This window comes from Fomitopsis serialis, assembly GCF_022376445.1.
Source record: "Fomitopsis serialis strain Sig1Antser10 chromosome Unknown B0H18scaffold_17, whole genome shotgun sequence".
In the NCBI taxonomy this organism is placed as follows: domain Eukaryota; kingdom Fungi; phylum Basidiomycota; class Agaricomycetes; order Polyporales; family Fomitopsidaceae; genus Fomitopsis; species Fomitopsis serialis.
In genome coordinates, this window is record NW_025954977.1 from 460,309 (window position 1) to 480,173 (window position 19,865).

At 55.5% G+C, this 19,865-nt stretch overlaps 9 protein-coding genes and 1 non-coding gene across 10 annotated transcripts; 4 read left to right on the top strand and 6 right to left on the bottom strand.

Moving 5' to 3' along the window:
- Positions 1-605: 605 nt before the first annotated feature.
- B0H18DRAFT_994570 (uncharacterized protein) lies at positions 606-2,788 on the top strand. The gene is made up of 10 exons (XM_048045266.1): positions 606-1,252; positions 1,283-1,428; positions 1,566-1,694; positions 1,719-1,758; positions 1,781-1,874; positions 1,896-1,976; positions 1,998-2,073; positions 2,097-2,384; positions 2,431-2,468; positions 2,663-2,788. Exons 1-9 carry the CDS (start codon positions 795-797, stop codon positions 2,466-2,468), a joined length of 1,350 nt encoding a protein of 449 aa, XP_047896019.1. The 5' UTR covers positions 606-794; the 3' UTR covers positions 2,663-2,788.
- Positions 2,789-3,408: 620 nt separating this feature from the next.
- Positions 3,409-3,909, top strand: B0H18DRAFT_820217 (uncharacterized protein; the record flags this gene model as incomplete). Its single annotated transcript, XM_048039291.1, has 1 exon — positions 3,409-3,909. A coding segment is annotated over one exon (501 nt), but the record flags the coding sequence as incomplete, so codon positions are not given.
- Positions 3,910-6,013: 2,104 nt separating this feature from the next.
- On the bottom strand, positions 6,014-6,463 carry B0H18DRAFT_1117034 (mismatched base pair and cruciform DNA recognition protein; the record flags this gene model as incomplete). The annotated part of the gene is made up of 3 exons (XM_048033515.1): positions 6,014-6,072; positions 6,125-6,357; positions 6,414-6,463. 3 exons carry the CDS (start codon positions 6,461-6,463, stop codon positions 6,014-6,016), a joined length of 342 nt encoding a protein of 113 aa, XP_047896021.1.
- A 572-nt stretch (positions 6,464-7,035) lies between these two features.
- On the top strand, positions 7,036-7,456 carry B0H18DRAFT_953251 (uncharacterized protein; the record flags this gene model as incomplete). The annotated part of the gene is made up of 3 exons (XM_048042176.1): positions 7,036-7,061; positions 7,123-7,355; positions 7,407-7,456. 3 exons carry the CDS (start codon positions 7,036-7,038, stop codon positions 7,454-7,456), a joined length of 309 nt encoding a protein of 102 aa, XP_047896022.1.
- Positions 7,457-8,313: 857 nt separating this feature from the next.
- On the bottom strand, positions 8,314-9,567 carry B0H18DRAFT_873331 (uncharacterized protein; the record flags this gene model as incomplete). Its single annotated transcript, XM_048040284.1, has 2 exons — positions 8,314-8,714; positions 8,754-9,567. Coding segments are annotated over 2 exons (1,215 nt in total), but the record flags the coding sequence as incomplete, so codon positions are not given.
- Positions 9,568-10,259: 692 nt separating this feature from the next.
- B0H18DRAFT_1117037 (uncharacterized protein) lies at positions 10,260-11,985 on the bottom strand (the record flags this gene model as incomplete). Its single annotated transcript, XM_048033516.1, has 2 exons — positions 10,260-10,286; positions 10,351-11,985. The coding sequence occupies 2 exons, from the start codon at positions 11,983-11,985 to the stop codon at positions 10,260-10,262; spliced, it is 1,662 nt and encodes a 553-aa protein (XP_047896024.1).
- A 932-nt stretch (positions 11,986-12,917) lies between these two features.
- B0H18DRAFT_t66 lies at positions 12,918-12,997 on the top strand. Its single transcript has one exon. It is a non-coding gene; the product is annotated as a tRNA-Pro (tRNA).
- A 12-nt stretch (positions 12,998-13,009) lies between these two features.
- B0H18DRAFT_994589 (Ribokinase-like protein) lies at positions 13,010-14,680 on the bottom strand. Its single transcript, XM_048045267.1, has 7 exons — positions 14,417-14,680; positions 14,209-14,355; positions 13,997-14,132; positions 13,803-13,931; positions 13,612-13,731; positions 13,405-13,550; positions 13,010-13,345 (listed from the first exon to the last, which is right to left on the bottom strand). Exons 1-7 carry the CDS (start codon positions 14,527-14,529, stop codon positions 13,138-13,140), a joined length of 999 nt encoding a protein of 332 aa, XP_047896025.1. The 5' UTR covers positions 14,530-14,680; the 3' UTR covers positions 13,010-13,137.
- A 458-nt stretch (positions 14,681-15,138) lies between these two features.
- B0H18DRAFT_953255 (uncharacterized protein) lies at positions 15,139-15,615 on the bottom strand (the record flags this gene model as incomplete). The annotated part of the gene is made up of 2 exons (XM_048042177.1): positions 15,139-15,481; positions 15,539-15,615. 2 exons carry the CDS (start codon positions 15,613-15,615, stop codon positions 15,139-15,141), a joined length of 420 nt encoding a protein of 139 aa, XP_047896026.1.
- Positions 15,616-16,705: 1,090 nt separating this feature from the next.
- On the bottom strand, positions 16,706-18,920 carry B0H18DRAFT_148805 (hydroxymethylglutaryl-CoA synthase). The gene is made up of 6 exons (XM_048036864.1): positions 18,483-18,920; positions 18,301-18,427; positions 17,888-18,244; positions 17,436-17,722; positions 16,953-17,381; positions 16,706-16,894 (listed from the first exon to the last, which is right to left on the bottom strand). The coding sequence occupies exons 1-6, from the start codon at positions 18,588-18,590 to the stop codon at positions 16,760-16,762; spliced, it is 1,443 nt and encodes a 480-aa protein (XP_047896027.1). The 5' UTR covers positions 18,591-18,920; the 3' UTR covers positions 16,706-16,759.
- Positions 18,921-19,865: the final 945 nt, after the last annotated feature.

The window sequence follows — 19,865 nt, forward strand, 5'->3', positions numbered from 1 at the left end:
TCGTCTGGGACCGTCACTGCGGTTCTAAGCTGGATCAGTGATGAGGGGAAGGGTCTGTTCGCAGCGATTCAGTGTCCCATGTCGCCTTTGTATCATTGCTCAGTTGAGCACTCACATATGGGGTATACAGTGTGAAGGGACAGGATGACAGTGAAGACCCCATCAAGTGCACGTGTGGCTGCATCGACGTGTTGTTTGTGTGTGTTGTGTGCGCAAAACAACTGCTTTGGCGTCCGACTCCGTTTCCGAAAACGACATGTGTACGGTCACCATTTTTGATGCGGCTTCAATGAACATATTCAACCAACGAAAACTAGCCCCAGGCGATCTATCCTGAAATCATTGTTCAGCCTCCTTACTCAAATGTGAGTCATCTATTGCAGTGTATACGGTCACTGTGTCTTCGTCACGAGTTTGCCTGCCACTGGCAAGGTTCAGACTCTCGAGACGATGTTGTTGCTTCTTCAAGACACGCACTAATTTGGGCTACTGTAGAATCTGGCTCTCAAATAAAGATATGAGGGTTTATCGGTTACTCCGAGGTGCGATGCTCCTGGGCTTCAGAGTAATAGCGAACGCTTCCGTCACTCTTACTACTTAACGTCAGAGCATGACCGCATGCGGTTCCCTGCCAGGCGTTGGGACCTCTGCAGTCCGACTTCCCATTCCAATCCGGCGTCTATAGGCTAGTAGCAACGTGCTTCCGGCGTGCTGCGAGTGCGACTTCCTCACGGTCGGTCTCTCGCTCTGTCCTTCATCGTTCGTTGCGCACCACATCGCTCAACAAAACCCACATGGCAATGGCATCAGATCCGTCGAGCACCCCTCCTTATGCTTCGTCGCCCTTCGACCATCCGAAGGCCGATCTCATCCTTCGTTCCTCCGACCACGTCGACTTCCGTGTCTCCAAATTCATCCTCGAAGTGTCCTCAGTCTTTTTTGCCAATATGTTTGAGGCTAGCCAGGCCAATGACGATGAATCCCGAGACGGTTGTCCAGTCGTCCAGATGCAGGAGGACAGCGAGACGCTGGATAGTCTCCTGCGCATCATATACCCTAGGAAGGATCCTATCCTCGACGATCTCCCGAAGCTTCATGCCGTCTTGGCGGCTGCACTGAAATACGAGATGGAGGAAGCGACCAACCTAACCGGAGCGGTACTACGCTCTTTCATCCCGAAGGAGCCCCTTCGTGTTTGGGCGATCGCGGTCCGCAACCGGCTCGAGGAAGAAGCACGAGCAGCCGCGACGAGGTGATCCGTCGAATATTCAGTCTTGGATAGCTTCCCACCCGAGATGCTGGATATCAACGCTGGTGCATACCATCGCCTCTTCCGATATCACCGTCTGGAGGCAAAGGCGAGCAACCTTCAAATTCTGCGATCCTCCGGCGCACATGTGATGTATCTCCCGCGCCGCCATGTCGTTAGTGATCACAGATCATCTCGCCGAGCATAGTCGTCTCGCCTTTCGGACATCGTCTGCGTTCTTCGGATGGGCAGGAGTTCCCGGCGCATAAGGTGTGCTCGCAATCGCGTCTCCTGTCATGGCGGCGATGACGATCAGCTGCCGGACAGAATACCGTTGCGGAGGGGACCCCAGTCCGCGTCCTATTCGGCGGACGGCCTACCATCCTGTTGTTTGAAGAAGACAGCGTCACATTGCGGACCATCTTGGGCTATGTTACCCCGTCGCGTCGGGGAGGATGTTGCCGTTCAGGAACTCCATGTCTGCTGATCGTCATTGATGCGGCGAAGAAGTACGAGATGCATGACATCGAGAAAATCTGCAGGGCCGATGGGCGAAATCGGCGGCGTCAGATCCTTTACGAGCTTCTTGCTCGCTAGGTGTCACGAGGCGGTGTCGAGGCACATTGTGCTGCACGGATGCTTCTAGATGTATCATGGAGAATCCTACACCCCCATTCTGGAGATTCGCCGTCATCGATGTATCGCGATGCGTGCTGTACCATCGCTCGTGCAAGACTGCTTTGGATAGATCAAGATTGTACAAACCTATCGCCTTCAGCAGATCCGCGGTGACGAGGATGGGGCCATTCCCATCAAATCTGCGAGTTGCCGCAAGAATTCATACGAGGCGGCTCCAAGAAGTCTACGACATCGATTGCCTGGGGTTACATGCCAGGTACTCGGACGCGTGCCCCCATGTTTATCGTTGGCAGAACCATCAATAATACCCTGCGCCGACTGGGCGCAGCCCGGTTCGTTGGTCACTGCATTGGAGTCGCGCCAGGAGACGTCGATGTCGCCAGATATATCTGTGCTCAGTGCTCTCAGCCGGGCGATCAAGCAAAGCTGACGGAATTTTCCAAAACACTACATGCTCAGATATCCGATGAAATCAACAAGGTACGCCTTTCGTCCTGTATGCCTGACACCCGCCGGATGAACTGACCAATTCGCATTTGTAGGCTACGCAGACCACATCATGATAAGTGGCAATGCTTAAGTTAGTATCTCTCTCTACGCCGAGACAATGTTATCCATACCCTTGCGTACGTTCGCCGTGGCCGCAATGTCGCACTTTCAGATACTGAGACAGTCCAAACAGCCATAGTGCGTTGTACATCAGCTTAGCTCAGGAAGTCAACCGCCGTGGACATCTATGAAGCATCTTTGTACGTCTTGTATGCAGCTTCGACGCGCCAGTCACTAGGTTCGCGAGTCACTAGTCAGCGCTTCAAGCCGACTCTCTATCGCCACTACCGTCACAATAACTAAGGGTTAGGGAGAGGCAGAGCAAGCACACATCGCCAATTCTCGCTCGGCGCTCAGTTGCTCGCCTTGTTTGGTCTAGGTTACCGGTACTGTTTGCCTCTGTGGGTCCGATATGATATCACATGCACCTGCTCTCCCGGTCATCGAAAAACCCCGATATTATGTTGGGACGTGCCGACCGACGACTCACCACCACCTCCAGTGTGTACATTCGTCGCCGAATACGTTGAGCTTAATGCGCCTCAGACTCGATAGGCTCGAGACTCAAGAGCCCGTGCCTCACGAAGACACGTATATGTAAACCATTGCTATTGCAAGATTTGGTTAGAGTCAGAGGCGGGCGCTGGTGGGTTTCTTTTGGCTTAATGTAATGAACCCCAAGACTACACTCACGACTTGACTTCAGAGCGCATCTGCGGACCACATACGATGTCTAACATGCGAAGCACCGCGCATTGCGCTTCAAGTTCATGCTTGCTGCAGTCCGATCCCTGTGTCGAATTCGGCGTCTACTAATAACGTGCCTCAAGCGTGGCGAGCATGATGTCTTCACGCTCAGTACCCACTCCCTGATTCTGTCCTGGTCGTTCATCTTCCGTTGCGTACCACATCGCACGACGAATCACGCCATGGAATCAGACCTATCCAGCATGCCTCCTTATGCCTCATCGCCCTTTGACGATCCCGAAGCAGACTTCATCCTCCGTTCATCCGACCGTATTGACTTCCGAGTCTCTAGGTTCATCCTCAGAGTCTCCTCGGACTTCTTTGCCACTATGTTCGTGGCCGGCCAGGCCGAGAACGAGGAGAATCGAGACGGCTGTCCGATCGTCCCGATGCATGAGGATAGCGAGACTCTGGACAGTCTCTTGCGCATCATATATCCCAAGAAAGCTCCCATACTCGACGATCTTGCAAAGATTCACGCCGTCTTGGCGGCGGCGCTCAAGTTTGACATGGAGAAGCCGATTGATGTCGTGGGGGCGACTCTGTGCTCCTTCATACCGAATGAACCCCTTCGTGTCTGGGCGATCGCCGTTCGTAACAGACTGGAGCCAGAAGCACGCGCTGCCGCCGACGAGATCGTTTGTCAGGTCGACCTATCTGTCTTCAACTTCCCGCCCGAAATGCAGCATATCAGCGCCGGGGCGTACTACCGCCTTTTGCGATACCGGCGCCTGGAAGGCAAGGTAGAGCAAGAATTCAAGTTCTCCGAGCCCCCTTGTCGCCCCGACCCACCGACTCTCCCATCCCATCGATCTCTGCGGATTCTCCACAGTTCATTTCGCCGAGTCATAGTCGTATCCTATCTCTCGCGGACATCCTCTGTCGCTCATAGATGGCCAGGAATTCCTCGCGCACAAGGCGTTCCTCGCGCTTGCGTCTCCCGTCATGGACGCGATGATAACCAGCCTACCTGCGCCAGCCAGTGGAGACCTCACAACCGACAAGACGGGACATCTTCCCGTTCTATCGTTTGAAGAAGACGGCGTGACGTTGAGGGTCATCCTCGGGTGTGTTATCCACTCTCGAAGGAGACCTGGCAGCGACACGCAGGAGCTTCTCGTGCAGCAAAAGGTCATCGTTTCTGCAACGAAATATGAATGGACGATGCGATGGAGGGCCTGCGCACCAATGGTCACTTCTCTCCTCTCAGATCCTCTGCGAGCGTACTTGCTCGCAGCGTACCACAGGTCGGAGGCGGAGGCACGACAGGCGGCAAGGCGGCTCCTCGACCGGTCTATGAGCGACTACTATGTAGCGGCGCTGGAAGATCTCCAGCTCTGACTTATCGTGATTTGCTGCTATTCCACCAGCGTTGCGATGTGTGGTGCAGCAGTGCAAAATTGAAGTTATACAGCATCTACCAGTCCTCTCTGGCAACACCGATTATGGCAAACAACCCCTCACCAATATAAAAGACTCGGAGGCAAAAAGAAGGGGAAGAAACCATATTACAGCTCAGACTCTGAACTGGAGGAAATACGTCAACCGCCCGCCGAGCAACGCACCGACGCTTTAAAGCCATTCCTCCACAACCTCGAAAACGACTGGGGTATAGCGCTAGTCAACCAGATATGTGCTGTAGAGTCATGCGCTCCGCCGGACGACAAAGTCCGACTCGGATTGCTGGGTCCGTACAAGAGGCTGCGTGATAAGCTCTCGGAAGATATCACGAAGGTGAGACCTCTACATACTCTAATTGAATCGTTCGACGTCTCACGCCACTGAGTGCCATAGGCATACACGGAATGCATAGGCCTGCGATCGCAGGATGGGACGCCGGAAACCGTGTAGCGTGATGTCGTTCAAACACATACCAGACTTCGGTAAACTGTGACCGGTTCCATCCTATGCATATGTATACTATCACTGACAGCACCTTCGTAGTCTCTGCCACTCAGGATACAATGGTACAATCTGCTTACTGGTAGTATGCCGACAGTATCCTCCGTACTACTGCTCGCTAGTCACATATGTCGAAGGGCCGTTCAACGTCTGTTTGATCGTGGTACTGTGGGTAATTCAAAGTCGGTGCGTGCTACTTCAAGTTGCTGGTCGAACGGCGACATCATTGAACATGATGTGAGAGTAAGGGCTGAAGGTCATGACTCAGCGGATGTCGTCTCCTTCCCATGCGCAAGCATGACTCTTCTCGTGCAGAAAAGCGGTAGCAACGTCGTCGTCCGCTACTGCTGTATTCGATAGAATAGTCCCGTCAGCCCGAGATCGATTTGTGCAGACATCGATTCGGGCGTGCCAGGAGAGCCGGTGTGCGATACAGAATCGTACCGCAGAAGGCGTCTCAGAAGTCCACTTAGGGCTGTACTGCCTTCATCGCGTTCACGTCTCGAGTCTTCATGCTGCGAATCATGCTGAACTTCATCTTCAGCCGGTAGGGGCCGAGAGCTCGTCGGAGCGAAGTCGTCGATAGACGGGCCTTCGGGCTGAAGACATCACCCTCTTTTGCCAGTGAAGTCCTAACTATCTGGTTAGAAGTACCCAGCAAGTTTATTCTCAGCCGGTAGGGGCCGAGAGCTCGTCGGAGCGAAGTCGTCGATAGACGGGCCTTCGGGCTGAAGACATCACCCTCTTTTGCCAGTGAAGTCCTAACTATCTGGTTAGAAGTACCCAGCAAGTTTATTCTCAGCCGTGTTCGTTCGTTGCATTTGAGGTACGACTACATCGTGAGATGATACAACGCATTACTTCGGTAAGACTGCCCCATTCTACTCATGTACATCCTACAGGGGGTATCGTTTCGGAGACGACCGCTCAGGCAGTCGGGTCGTTAAACTGTTGTTGAGTTTGGCCCTGGTCATGGCGCAGATTACCTTAACAGTAGGTGAGTACGATGCCACTTTCTCATCGTGCCAGAGCACTCACCAGCAATCTCTTGTTGACGGTCGCCCGTGATCGCGCCAACGACGGCGTCCTTCTTCCCGCCGAGGCGGTCGATGGTGCCCTCTGCATACTGCTTTGCCTGGGCAGCTTGGTACTCTGCCTCGCCCTGGGCGTGCTCCTCCTTCCCGGATTGCCTCCAGGACTGGGCGCCGGTGAGGTCGCCGACCGTCTCGACGACGGTTCCCTTCAAGGAGTGGTACTGTCCGGTGGTCTTGCTACACATGATCTCGTCAGTATGGTGTGGATGTGTCTGGAAGGCCACACGACTTACTTGGGCTCGGCGGCGTTGTTGCCACTAGTGTTGTTCTGAGAGTCGGACATGATGATTCGAGGTATGGGAGAGTTTGAGTGATTTGGTGAAGGGTATGTGAGACTGATGGGTCCTCGAACGGTGGCTGCCCGCTCTTATGTACTGCGACGAGGGTCTGACATTGGCGCTGTTGCACAGCATAAGAGAGCACCAAGTCGCGTCATTTGGCGGAGCTTCGTCGTTGTTTGCGACCCAGCCTGCCGGCCTGTGATTCTAGGTAATTCTCTGAAGTGACGCATTTACACCACTTACCTTTCCCAGCTGGCAGCCCGTCGGGATGGCCCTGAGAGAGCCAGGACGGCTTGACAGCAAGACGTCATCGAGGCTCGTCCGACACTGACGTCATGTGGCGGGCGCAAGGCGAGCGTCCGCGCGAGATCGAATCTCGCGATTTGCTTCCTCTGCGACGCGTGACGTCATTTTGCGCAAGACGCGCTGCCAACCGAGACGCGTCGCCCGTCATGCCAACTTGACGTGGAATGGTCTTGCTCTCCTCGACCTCTTTATAAGAACGACACCTGCGATGTCGCCTTCTCGAACTTGAATACGACCCCCATCATACCCACACAACTCGTTCACCGTTATGTCTGGCAACAGCAGTGAGCCCAGGTGCGTGATCGCGTACGTTCATTCAGTTTGAGCACTCTGACGCGCATGCACCCACTTGTAGCAAGACATCTGGTCAATTTCATTCGCTGAAAGGCACCATCAACGAGACCATCGGCGATCTCACCGGCCTTCAGTCTTGGAAGCAGTCGGGCAAGGAGGAGCACGGGCAAGGCGAAGCCGAATACCAGGCGGCACAGGCGAAGGGCTATGCGGAGGGAACAGTTGACAGGCTCGGCGGAAAGAAAGATGCTGTGGTGGGAGCTTTGACTGGCGACCGCCAACAGGAGGCTTCCGGTGCGTGTGTCTTTTCGACTTACAGAACGCAATCTGACGACCCCCTTGAAGGCAATGTTCGTCAAGACAAAGGCCAGACCCAGCAGGACTTCAACTCATGAGTTCCAATGCCTTGTGCGATGGCGTCATGGTGTACGATATATACGAAGGGTGGTGTCAATGAGCGCGTCTGATTCGTAGTCATTGTCCACAATTCACCGACGGCCGTTCTGGAATCGACAGTCAGGCAGAATGAAGATATGCACATGTTCAGCGACATGCCAATCAAAGAGCATATTGTCCGTCGACGAATCCAATTTGTGCAGTTGAATCACAGGCATCCGGTACGTGACTAGCTAAACGGGAAAGTTCCTTGTTGTGTTGAGATGACTCGAGACGATCAATACAAGCGGCCAGTGTACCGTACGCTGTCACCCATCCAACCTGCAGCATTCATACGATCCCCGGGCCGGAATTCGGCCATCGCGTGGATTGACTTACTACGGCCTGGGGCCTTCCGCATCTTCGTCGTACCTCGTATAGTATGTAATCCGAACATGCCTGCGGAATGATCAATGATCAGACCTTGTATATGCCATGCTGGTCCACGTACTTGGTTGATTTTGTCGATCAGTTGGCCATACAGCGCCTTGTACAGCGTCCGGATTGCCGACTGGTCTTGATCATCCGGGGGCGGTGTCGGAAGCCAGGTCGATTTGGATGAGACCGACAGATCCTTCAGTGACTCCAGCGTAGTGAACAACGCATCTGCGGGCGATTCTAGTCGCTTGCAAACGTGCGAAACAGAGTTTGCCAGTGATGCACAGTGGGTGCAAATCCGCGGAGGATTGTCACGGCAAGCAGAAGACACGTTTGCTTGGCACGAATAATAGTGGCAACTACAAGTATACCCAGTGCACTGGGTAGACTTCCGTGGGACGGGAAAGGCGTCTTTGAGACAGGGTTCCACCTCCAGATGGAGCACTTGCGCTATATCGCAAGCCGTGGTCTTGCACGCTCGATGATACAATAATGCGTTGCGATATATAGATGACGGCGAGCTCTCCAGTGCGGGGACGTAGTAGTCTTCCAAGGTCCGATCAAGTAGCCGCAATGCCGCCTGACGCATTTGTGAAGAGGACTTGCGAGTCGCTGCCAGTAGATATGCTCGCAGAGGGTCTGACGCCACCAGCCGCGACCACTGGCGCTGCAGAACCTCCATCGCGACGTCCATTTCGTATTTCTTCAGCGCATCATCGAGCTTGGGTAGTTCGAGGAACTGCCTCGCGTCCCGATCGGCAATAGGGCGACATAGGTCGATAAGGGCCTTCAACGTAATACCATCCTCCTCAAAGGTTAAAACTGGGACATCACATGCCTCTGGCGACGCGGATCCAGCTGTATCGTCGTTCGTGTGACGAGATGCGGCGGGTAGGCTCGTAAGCATCGCGGCCATGACAGGGGATGCAAATGCGAGGAACGCCCTGTGCGCTGGGAATTCGCGCATATCTGACGAGCGGCATATGACATCCGTGAACGTCTGGACGCGACTTTGAGGCGAGACGACAGATGCTAGTGGAGACAGTGGAGGTGATGGAGAGAGGACGGGAGGGAAGCGAAATTCGAAGGTATCTTCAACCTTGCCTTCCAAACGCCGGTATTGCAGGAGACGATAGTACGCTCCAGCAGTGATATCCTGCATTTCGGCCGGGAAGGCGTCCAATACTGAAAGTCCCTGACGATTCATCTCCTCCGCTGCAGCCCGGGCTTCCGTTTCGAGTCCGTTACGGACCGCGATGGCCCAGACACTGAGTGGCTCCTTCGGCACGAACAACAGGAGAGTCGCACTGCCCAACATGACTGCCTCCTCCATCTCGTACTTCAAGGCGGCAGCGACAACGGGATGAAGGCTCAGGAGACCACCGAAGGCGGGATCTTTCGTCGGATAGATGATCCGGAGGAGAGAGTCCAGCGTAGTGCTGTCCTCCTGGACTGGAACGACTGGACATCCGTCCCGCAAGTCGTCGCTCCCCGTTTGAGACCCGTCAGCGGCAACGGGCGGCGCTTGACCGACCTCGAGCATGGAAGCGAAGACGGGCGACGCGAGGCGTAGGATGACGCGGAAGACGCGAAAGTCGACGAGGTCGCTGGTGCGTAGGATGAGGTCCGCGGTTGGATCATCGAAAGGGGCCGATGCATAGCGAGGGGCTTCGCTTGGTGTAGGCTGTGCCATGGTGAGCGTAGGAGTGAGGGCGTGAGGCAGACTGAGGACAGCAGCGAGGGCAAGGGGTATAGGGCAGGGCAAGGTTTGAGGGCAGCAGTGAAACACGCACTGAGCACGTTGCACAGAAGTGTGTGTGCTGATGGCTTCGTCGCACGATGCTCCAGGATCATGGTCACATCTCTGGCAGGAGAAGGCTCAGCAGGGCTTTAACTCATGGATAGATTGTGCGTGTCTTGCCAATATGTAGCAATGTTAGGCTTGAACCCGTTCTGTAGTGGCTTGATAGTAGAGTTACAAGGTTTTGTGCGACGGCGTTATGGTGTACGATATGACGGATGGTGTCAATGGGCGCGTCTGACTCGTAGTAACTGTCCAATCCACAAGCGGCCTTTCTGCAATCGAGTGTCAGACGAAACGTAGGAACATGTACGTATCCAGTGACATGCCCATGAAAAACGTTGTTCGTCGACAAACCCAATTTGTGCAGCTGGATCACAGGCATCGGTTACGTGACTAGCTAGGCGGGCAAGTTTCTTGTTTTGTTCAGATGACTCGAGACGATCAATACAAGCGGCCCAATATGCCGTACGCTGTCACCCATCTTCCTAGTACCGGACACCCAGTCTGATCTGCACAACTCACACTCGTGAGCACGACCCTGGACATTGGCCATCGCGATTGACTTACCGACCATCCACAGCCTATACTTCTATGTAATCCGAACATAGCTGCGGAATGATCATAGGGACCGTCAACAATTATACCATTCAATTGCGATGTGGGTCCACATACAGTGTTTGTCCTGTCAGTCACTTTGTCAAATAGTGTCTTGTATAGCGTCTGGACTGCCGACGGGTCCGTTTCTTCTGAGCTAACGCCATCGATCTCGTCGGATGAGACTAGCGAACTCTCCCAGGTTTTCAGCGTGGTGAACAATGCGCCGGATGGTGATTCAAGACGTCGGCAAATCTGGATGATGGACTCCCCATGTGAAATGCACCGGCTGCATACCTCCAATTGTAGATTACGGTAGACGTCGGAAGATGAATATCCACAACACGCGTAACGGTAGCCAGTGCCAGTGCATCCGGGAAATTTCCGCCGAACGACGAGATCGATTTCATGCCGGCCACCGGCGATCCATGTACGGACCGCATGGGCTACATCGCTAGCAGCGGCCTTGCACGCACGATGATACAGAAGCGCGTTGCGAAAGGTAGACGCCGGAGAGCCTTCGAGTATGGGGACGTAGTAGTCTTCCATGGTCCTATCGAGTAGCCGCACTGCCGCCTTATGGATTTGTAAAGAGGACTTGCGATCCACTGCGAGTATGTATGCCAGTAGAGGGTCTGATGCTACCAGCTGCGACCATTCGCGCTGTAGAGGCTCCATTGCAGCGTCCATCTCGTATTTCTTGACCGCATCAAAGACACGCGAAAGCGACAACAGATCATGACTATCGGTGTCCGAGTAATTTGGGTGGCACAGTCCGATCAGGGTCTTCAAAGTCGCACCATCTTCGTCGAAGGATAAGACGGGCAGGGTGCTCGCAAGGGCAGACGCCAAACCAGATTCTTCGCTCACTGCATGTTGTTCAGGAAGGCTCGTTACCAATCCAGCCATGACGGGAGATGCAAGGGCAAGCAGGATTCTGTGGGTCGGAAAGTCCTGGCCATCCGAAGACCGACAGATGATGTCAGTCAGACAACGGAGATGACTATGGTCCGGTGAGGAGACCCTGGGCGTGATTGCAGCGGCAATAGGAGTAGGGGAAGGTGGAGAGATGTTAGGCGGTACCAGTGGCGGATCGCAGAACCCGAAGCCCTCCTCTACTGCGCCTCCGAGACGCCGGTATCGTAGGAGGCGATAATACGCTCCAGCAGTGATGTCTTGCATTTCAGGCGGGAAGCTGTCCAGCACTGAAATCTGCTGACGATTCACCTCGTCTGCGGCAGTTCGTGCCTCCACTTCGAGTCTGTTGCGGGCGGCGATGGCCCAGACGCGGAGTGGCTCTTTCGACACGAACGACAGCAGCGCTGTGGTTCCTAGGGCGACCGCTTGCTCCATCTCGTACTTCAAGGCTGCAGCAATGATATAGTGAAGCTGTGGTAGATCACCGAGTGCAGGATCTTTCATTGGATAGATAATCCGGAGGAGTGTCTCCACGGTGGTACTGTCCTCCTGTATTGGAACGACGGGACACCCGTCCCGCGATTCGTCGCTCTCTGTTTGAGACCTGTCAGCAGCACCGGGCGGCGCCTGACCGACCTCAAGCATGGAAGCGAAGACGGGAGATGCGAGGCGTAGGATCAGGCGAAAGACGCGAAAGTCAACGAGGTCGCTGGTGCGCAAGATGAGATCCGCGGTCGGATCATCGAAAGGGGTCGAGGCCCAGCGAGGGGCTTCGCTTGGTGTAGGCTGCGCCATGGTGAGCGTATGAGCACGACGGCGAGGCAAACTGAGGGTAGCAGCGAGGGTAAGGCACAGTATGGCAGGGCAAGGTTCGAGGGCAATGATTGAAACACGCACTGAGCACGTTGCGAAGAAGTGTGTGTAGCTTCGCCGCACGATGCGTCGGGATCGTGGTCACATTCTCGATAAAAGAGGAAGTTCGTCTTCCAATCTCAATGCAGAGAAGCTTGCGGTCATTCGCAAAACTGCGAAAAGAGAAATTGGGTAGCCGATGAGATGATCGTCATCGCATGCTTCGACTGCAAGGCCATACTTGACGTTTCCAGTGAAAAGGAATGACTGAATGATTTGTATGGATTCCCCCTGGATTCCCCCTGGATTCCCCGTCGCAAACCTTGATACTGTCACTTGCTGGCGGCCCCACGTTGCCAGTGGACCGTATCCCCACCGACTCCGATGCACTCAGCTGCTCGCGTGGTTCTGCTTGATTCTTCAGACAGCATGGCACTTCGACGTAACGAGCGGAAGCCCCGGCAGTCTTAGTGATTGCGACCAGTTGCGACCAATATGGACGGGCGTGGATGAGCAGAATATTGAAGTATGAGAGGCTCGAACACTGGAGAAAGGAGAGCTAACTCTGACTCGGACTCCGGAGGGTCGAACGCACGACCGTGTCAGATCGGGATGAATCTACAGCTCGGGCGCTTCTTCGCGGCTTCCGCCGGGTTCTTGACAGAACGATCGACCCAATCTGGCGGGCATATCGGGGGCACTATCTTCAAACTCTCCGGGCACCTGCCAAGCACACATCGTCCGTAAGTACGGGTCAACTGAGGCGAATTCTCATCGTCATTACCTGCGAGTTCTGTATGTAGAATCTTAAGGCCGGTGTCTGCTGTTCTCAGTTCCCCGCTTATCAAGATGGCTCATGCCGACCAATCGTCATCGGCTTGATGGTCTAGAGGTATGATTCCTGCTTTGGGATCTTGATTGCAGGAGGTCCCGGGTTCAATCCCCGGTCAAGCCCGACGTTTTTGCCTTTTTTTTCGCGTCCACACTGCCATTCAACAATACAGCACACAGGCTCTACCGTACATAATCATACACTGGGTAGCCAGGCTGCCCTACACTAGTATAGACGTTCTCGTTTCATGGTACTCCTGCAGGTCATAGCTTCCCCGCGCCTTGTACACCCCACCCCTTCTCGTCCTCACCGAATGTCTCTGCAAAAGCGCCGCCAATCTCTCCCAGCATGTCCTGTGTGACGACGCCCCTGCCCTGCTTCGAGAATGCGCGCCGCGATGCCGTGCGCGTCACCATCGACCCGCCAACGGCCGCGAGCAGCGGAAGGCGCGACAGTGGGAGAGTCTTGTCACTGTGATGAGAATGCGTGAGCAGGTTGGCAGACGTGCAGGCGGGAAGATGCGGGCGTACCCATATGCTCCTGTCTCATAGCACTTTCCCCACGCGAGCATGGTGCCGACGGTCCCGCTGAGGATGTCGCCTTGCCCGCCGCAGCGCTTGTACCCGCCCGGTGTGTCGACGACGACTTGTTCTTCTGTGGATTGGCTTCCGGAGAGCTGTCAGCAGAGACATAGATTTCAGCGGAGGATCGGGAGGCAGGCGCGTGCATGAGCTTACCGTGCTCCCCGTGTCGGTCGCGATGATGTCCTCTTTGTTCTTCTGCAGGATTGTCACGCCGCCCAGCACGCGCGAGATCCGCATGGCGTGCTCGTCGGGCGGGCTCTTTGGGTCCACGCCCTGTAGCACAATCGGGGCAGCACAAGTGAGACTTCCATGGGAGACAGTGAGGACGGTGCGCAAGTACGCACAGCGTTATCACTCAGCCGCTTGAACTCCATGACGTTCGGCGTGAGGACTGCCTTGCGGTAGCCTTTGATGAGGCTCAGGTCCTGACCGACCATCCACAATGCGTCTGCGTCCAATACAACGTACATGTCCTGCAGCCGCAGCGTGATATTTTCATCAACTCACGCCATGCACGCGGAGATGAAGTGACGCGCACCTGCTCTTTCGCGATGTTCAGCGCCATCTTGGCGAAGTTCTGCATGTAGTCTTCTCGTCCCAGCCCGGGCCCAATTACTAGTACATGCAGGCGCTCCAACAATGAGGACAGAGCTGGCTTCACTTCCGCGGGCGATCTTCGATGCCCGTTGGACCCGGCACGCGGTGTTGATCAGTGCTCCGCCCAGGATAGGCAGCAGCGAGAGCACTCACTGGTCCTCACGGAGAATGGGGTGGACGATGAGGTCGGGGGAGTAGGATTTGATGGCACCAGCGGCGGTCGGCGAGCAGATGACGTGCGAGAGGTCTGCGCCGATGCGAAGAGCTGAGATGGAGGCGAAGAACGGCGCGCCCGTGTAGCTTCACCACGACTCGGGATCAATCTCTATGTCCCATGCAGAGTAGGATAGCCACGACGTACTCGAGCGCGCCGCCGAGGACACCGACTCGGCCAGACTGGCCCTTGTGAAGGGAGCCGTTGAGAGGCGGGATGATCTGCCTGATTTCGTTGAAGAGTTGGCGGGGAACGGACATTTTGATCTCGTCAAGTCAGTCGTTTAAGTCGTGAGCGTCGTACGAGGCGATGTGTGGTTGTGTAAAAGAGTAAATGCCACAGCCGTTGGGTTTTGTACGGGGAGAGCGTCGAGCGTGGAGGCAGCACGCCCGGTGACGTCGCCGTCCCCAGGGACCTGCCGTGGGGTTAGGGCTTCACCGACTCCAGCTACTCTCTCGCGCCACCATTTTGCCTACTTACATATCAGTCAGGTAATAGACTCTCCCGCTGTGGTATGACCAGTATGTATATATTTATAGCTAGGGCCTTGCCGTGCAGTGGACTCAACGATCGTCGGTTCAGACGCAAAAGAAGATCTTCCAGACTGATAATTAACAGAATGTCTTACTCACCCACTCTCCGAATCCGACCCGCATCGCACGGAAATTCACAAGGAAACGCATGGAGACTCGGACGGCGGCCCACGCGCGGGTACTTACGTTTCCTAACTCAGCAACACTAACCCAGAAGTTCCAACATTATTGAAGTCCGTGCTCGACACGAACACCAATATTCCGTCGAGCATGCATGCATGCGCAAGCAAACACCCAATCTAACTACCACTTCGACACAACAACATCCACACAGACTCAGTCCAACTCGTCGTTGTATATCGCCCTCGCGAACAGTTCTTCCTCGAACTCGCGGGCCAACAGCTCCCTCACCTCGCTGGGGCGGTGGACGGGCGGGAACGGTGGGCCATGGTGCGGGGGCGGGAGGGGGCGCAGGATGGGCTTCGGGCTGCCAGGAGGATGGTGCGGTACGGGCGGGAGGCGCAGGATGGGCTTCGGGCTGCCAGGAGGCAGTGTGTGCTTCGGGCCGACACGGTGCGGACCCCGATGCAGCCATCCCCCGCCTCTGGGCATCACATCGCGCGCCCAGAAGCTATCCTCGAGGTCTCGCTCGTACACACCCTCTGCTGCACGGGGCAGACTGTGGAGGGGGTCGGTTTCGGTGCGGCGTGCAACAGTGCATGGATAGACTACTCACAGTCCAGTGGGGAGGGCCAGAGCCGGCGCGGCGGTGGCAGCAGCGAGAAGAATCGAAGAGACGGCGGAGTAGCGCATGGTGGATCGTGAGACGTGCGTGACAGAAAGAACTTCAACGACGGTCGTGAAAAAAGCGGGGCTATACGGTGGTCGGCATCGGCATCCAAGAGGACTACGAGTGCTTTGGTACTCACCAACCAGTACCCTCGCTTGAGTTGAGCTCGAATGAGAAGAGTGAACTAAGGGATGGAGGGGAGAGCGAACCCCTTTTATATGTAGAACTCGCAGCGCCACACGCGCCTGCAAAAGGGTGTCTGGCGTTCTGCGAGTGTTCCACCACACAAGCGGCTCTCAGGAGAGCTCCGAGAGTGCAGAGAGGCAGACCGGCGCCGACAACTACGGTCACATCGCGGCCACACAGGTACACGCGGAGTTCACATCACCGTGTGCAGTCCGGTCAGACCCCCCCCCGGAAATCTGCGCGATATCAGTCTATGCCGTGAATGTTGTGATGCAACGTAGAACGCACCGTGAAAAGTACTACTAAGTGACATTTCATGCTGAGATTCATCAGCATGAGCTCATCTGGCCGCTCGTCATCTTCTGCACTATTCGCCGATGAAGCAGGACGTGGATACGATGAAGCAAGGGAGAAAGAGGTATCGGCCGCAGTGCGGAAGGAAGCTCGCTGTCACCACGGTAGGCTGCAGAGCATTCAAGTTGACGTCCTTCAAGTAAGACTCGGTGGTGCACAAAGCAATTGACTTGCTGCTCAGGCTGTGTAGGCAGCAGTGTCAGCAGCGAAGGCACAGTTCGGAAGGAGGCGTACCAAGCTTGGGTTGTGACGAGGCCTCGTTCTCATCACTGCAACGTCCGAGTGCAGAACCCAAGATACGTGCCACTTTGCTGTCGAGCCTTCAATCAGCAGATCTCAATGTCAACACTTGTATGGCGCTGTACATATCTCACGCGGGAGACTTCCGACGTATTGTGGATTTCGTATCAACCTCTATTACGACTATGGTCGAACGACAACGATGACGAGAGCAGTACATGCGGAAGTCTACTTAAGACCCGCACCAGAAGACCACGCACCGAACCGGATATCAAATGAGAAGCAGTTGATGTTAGTACAAGTGTAAGAATGCGAGTATGCTAGGTAGGATGAATCCAGTCACAGCGGACGAAGGGACAAGGAAGCAGAGACAAGTGGCGAGCGCAATCATGCCTTGGGCTTGCGCACGTACTTGCGCCTGTACTTGCTGTCGATGCTCTCGAGGTAGAAGCCGCCCGGCCAGATGTTGTCGAGCGAGCCCTCGGGGATGTACGACCCTGCGTTGTGGTTCTTCTCCCGGAGCTACGAGGTCTGCTGTCAGTATCCCACTCGCAATGCACGGGAGAAAGTGACGACTTACATTGAGCGCATCGACGTATGTTTGGCACGGCACGACCTTCATGCTCTCCAGCCTGTTGATGAGGTCCAAGTTCTCGCGGATCGTGGTCGTGTCACCCTTCACGCGGATCGTGAAGAAGCTGCTCGCGAGACCACTGCCGAACGCGAACATGCTGATGCGCTTGCCCCTAAGCTCAGCGGGCTCGACGCTCGCGAGGAGCGACGCGAGGCCGCCGTACAGCGACGCGGTGTACATGTTGCCGCACCGCCGTGCGCAGCGCATGCCGAACTCGACCGTGCCGTCGAACTCCTTCTTGGCGACGCCGATGAAGGTCTTCTCGAGCGTCTTGTCTGTCAGCGACTCCTTGTAGGGCTGCGCAAGGATCGCATCGGCACTCGGGACGTTTGCGTACTTCGGCGACTTGGGGTTAGCCATGAAGTCGTTCCAGACCTGATTGTGTTCGTTAGGACGTAGTTACACTCGAATACGCGTGAACAGACGTACCAAACGAGCGTGCGCCTTCTGCACCATCTTGCCGTACGGGCTGTGGAAGACAGGGTAGTCGACATCGTCAAGCGAGAACGCTGCAAGCGATGTAGCCGCCTCGCCGTTTCCATTCAGGCTCGCGACCTTCTTTGCCTTCGCGTGCTTCCGGCGGTAGGCAGTGTATGCAGCGTCGATGGCGGAGACGTAGGCGGTGATAGAGAGGGGGCCGTCGACCTCAGGGTACTCAGACTCGAGTTTGGGCTTGTAGAAGTCGTACGTGTTGGCCATGTGTGTACCATGGGTCGCTACATGACAAAGAAGGAAGTCAGCAAACCGCGCCTGAAACTTCGCCAGATAAGGGGGTGCGAAATCGGTATCTCAGTTCAAGAATAGGGACGCGTCATAGCCAGCAGGAGCGAAAAGCGCGATCAGGCGAAGCCATAGGCTAAAGGCAAAGACACGATACTCACGCTCAAAGACCAACGGGGCGTTGGGACCAATCAGCATGGCAAATGCACCCGCACCGCCAGTTGGCCGGCCGCTGCCCTCGGCATAGATGGCGATATCGCCGCCTACGACGATCGCGTTCCGGCCGTCCCAGGACGAAGACTCGACCCAGTTGATGGCGTTGAACAGGGCCGCGGTAGAGCCGTAGCACGCGTTCTTCGAGTCGACGCCCTCGACGTCAGTGTTGCCGGCCTCGGCGAAAAGGTCCATCAGGACGGTCTTTGTCGCCTTGGACTTGTCAATAATGGTCTCCGTGCCGACGTCGATGCGGCCAATGGACGCGGGGTCGATGTTGAACTTCTCGAGCATGTTGATGACGGCTTTCCGCGACACGAAGTCAAGGCGTGACTTTGCACTCATCGTAGCAGGTACTCACCAGTCAACGCGAACGAGTTGATGTCCTCCCGGTCGTCACAGCACGCCATGAACTTCTGGCCGAGACCAATGGTATACTTGCCCTTCGAGACACCGTCAAACTCCTCAAGCTCCTCCTCCGAGATACACTGCACACGACCTTCTCAGAACCAGGCATCGAAGAAAGCGTTGCTACCCACTCACCCTCTGAGGGAAATACATCTCCATGGCGAGAACACCAACGTCCTTGGGGCGTGCGGGTGCCTCGACATCCTGGTGGGCGCGCGCAGAGCCGTTGAGAGGGACAGTCATGGTGATGGGCAGGAGTAATAGAGTGGTACGGTCTCGCGAACAGGACGTACAGGGAGGGCTAAGGGAGAGAGGACGGCGATAATCAAGTGTTATATAGAATCTGGGTGCGAGATGGGGCGACAAGTCGGAAAATACTTTTTTAGCGAAATGGAACGGCTGGTGGTACGACCAACCCCTCCTGCCAGCCAATCCCCGCCGCTGATTGGCTGCCCCACGTCCCCTCGTCCGCTACACACCATCATGGCCTGACCTGCTCCAGCGCCCTCCTTTGTCGCTCTCGAAACCCGACGTCCTGCAGAGATAGCATCATGTCGTCGAGCGAGGGTGACTTCACGCGCGCCGCGGCGCGCTGCAGCCACCGTCGCACCTGCTCGATTTGGCTAGCGCGCGACTGCTGGCATCGCGCGTCGACGACGGCGCGTTCTTTTGTTTCGTGCTGCTAACCCACTAGCGGCCGTCGAACAGCTGTGCATGCCTCCTTATCTGCATGTCTTGTGTTGATCTTGTTATCGCCTGGAATGGACCGCGCTGTTAGAGCGACTCCATGGAAGTCGCCTGCTCAGCCAGTCCGGTTCATGGAGTCCCGGTTTCTCCACTGGTCTTGGTCACTCCAGACACGCTCGTCTTGTCCTCATCTTCAACTTACTCTCACGGAATCTTCAGGTCCCAGGCACGTAAACTAGTTCGCCTTCCTCCTGCGGCTTCACTCGCGATGGTCTTCTACGAACGCGTAACGTCCGACCCGGATTCGAAGGTGAGTCTGCCTTGGCGACTGTACGTACGTGAGCAATATGCTTTTCCTGACTTCGATGGGCCCGGTTCCGGTTATCTCACCCGGTGGTCTTTCTAATCGTACGGCGCCAGCGAGCCATCTTCCGATTCTACAATATGAAACGCAGTGGAATGACATGCAAGGGGACATGGCGTCTGATGTTGCAATCGGCTTACAGTGTCCTGTGTCCTATATAGCAAAATTGGATGACCGGCCAGTCCTACCTTCTGGACGAACATGGGAGTACGACTACTCATCTTGATGTTTTTCAGTCACCGTCACACTCATTGAAGGGCCAGACCTATGCGATTGAGCCACGATGCCCAGGCACTGCTAGGGCTTACGTTTGTGCAAACCTCCCCCACCCGTGCATGAATACGCCTGTTCGGTATGTTGACGCGAGAACGTCACTGCAATGATGGGGTACTTTTCTGTGAAGTGTCTCGACTGCCAAGTCTCCGCACGTTTACAGTGAATAGAGCAAGAGGCACTGATAGGCGTGT

Bases quoted from the DNA above. Each gene is read 5' to 3' on its own strand.
- B0H18DRAFT_994570 (XM_048045266.1), top strand. From the start codon at position 795: ATGGCAATGGCATCAGATCCGTCGAGCACCCCTCCTTATGCTTCGTCG. The intron at 1,695-1,718 runs GTCGGGGAGGAT...GTTGCCGTTCAG, and splicing joins GGGCTATGTTACCCCGTCGC to GAACTCCATGTCTGCTGATC. The intron at 2,385-2,430 runs GTATGCCTGACA...TCGCATTTGTAG, and splicing joins CAAGGTACGCCTTTCGTCCT to GCTACGCAGACCACATCATG.
- B0H18DRAFT_994589 (XM_048045267.1), bottom strand. From the start codon at position 14,529: ATGTCCGTTCCCCGCCAACTCTTCAACGAAATCAGGCAGATCATCCCG. The intron at 13,932-13,996 runs GTGCGCGTCACT...CTGCGGCTGCAG, and splicing joins TGAACATCGCGAAAGAGCAG to GACATGTACGTTGTATTGGA. The intron at 13,732-13,802 runs GTGCGTACTTGC...ATTGTGCTACAG, and splicing joins AGCGGCTGAGTGATAACGCT to GGCGTGGACCCAAAGAGCCC.
- B0H18DRAFT_148805 (XM_048036864.1), bottom strand. From the start codon at position 18,590: ATGACTGTCCCTCTCAACGGCTCTGCGCGCGCCCACCAGGATGTCGAG. The intron at 18,245-18,300 runs GTGAGTACCTGC...TGTCGCGGAAAG, and splicing joins CAACTCGTTCGCGTTGACTG to CCGTCATCAACATGCTCGAG. The intron at 16,895-16,952 runs GTAAGTCGTCAC...CAGACCTCGTAG, and splicing joins CATACGTCGATGCGCTCAAT to CTCCGGGAGAAGAACCACAA.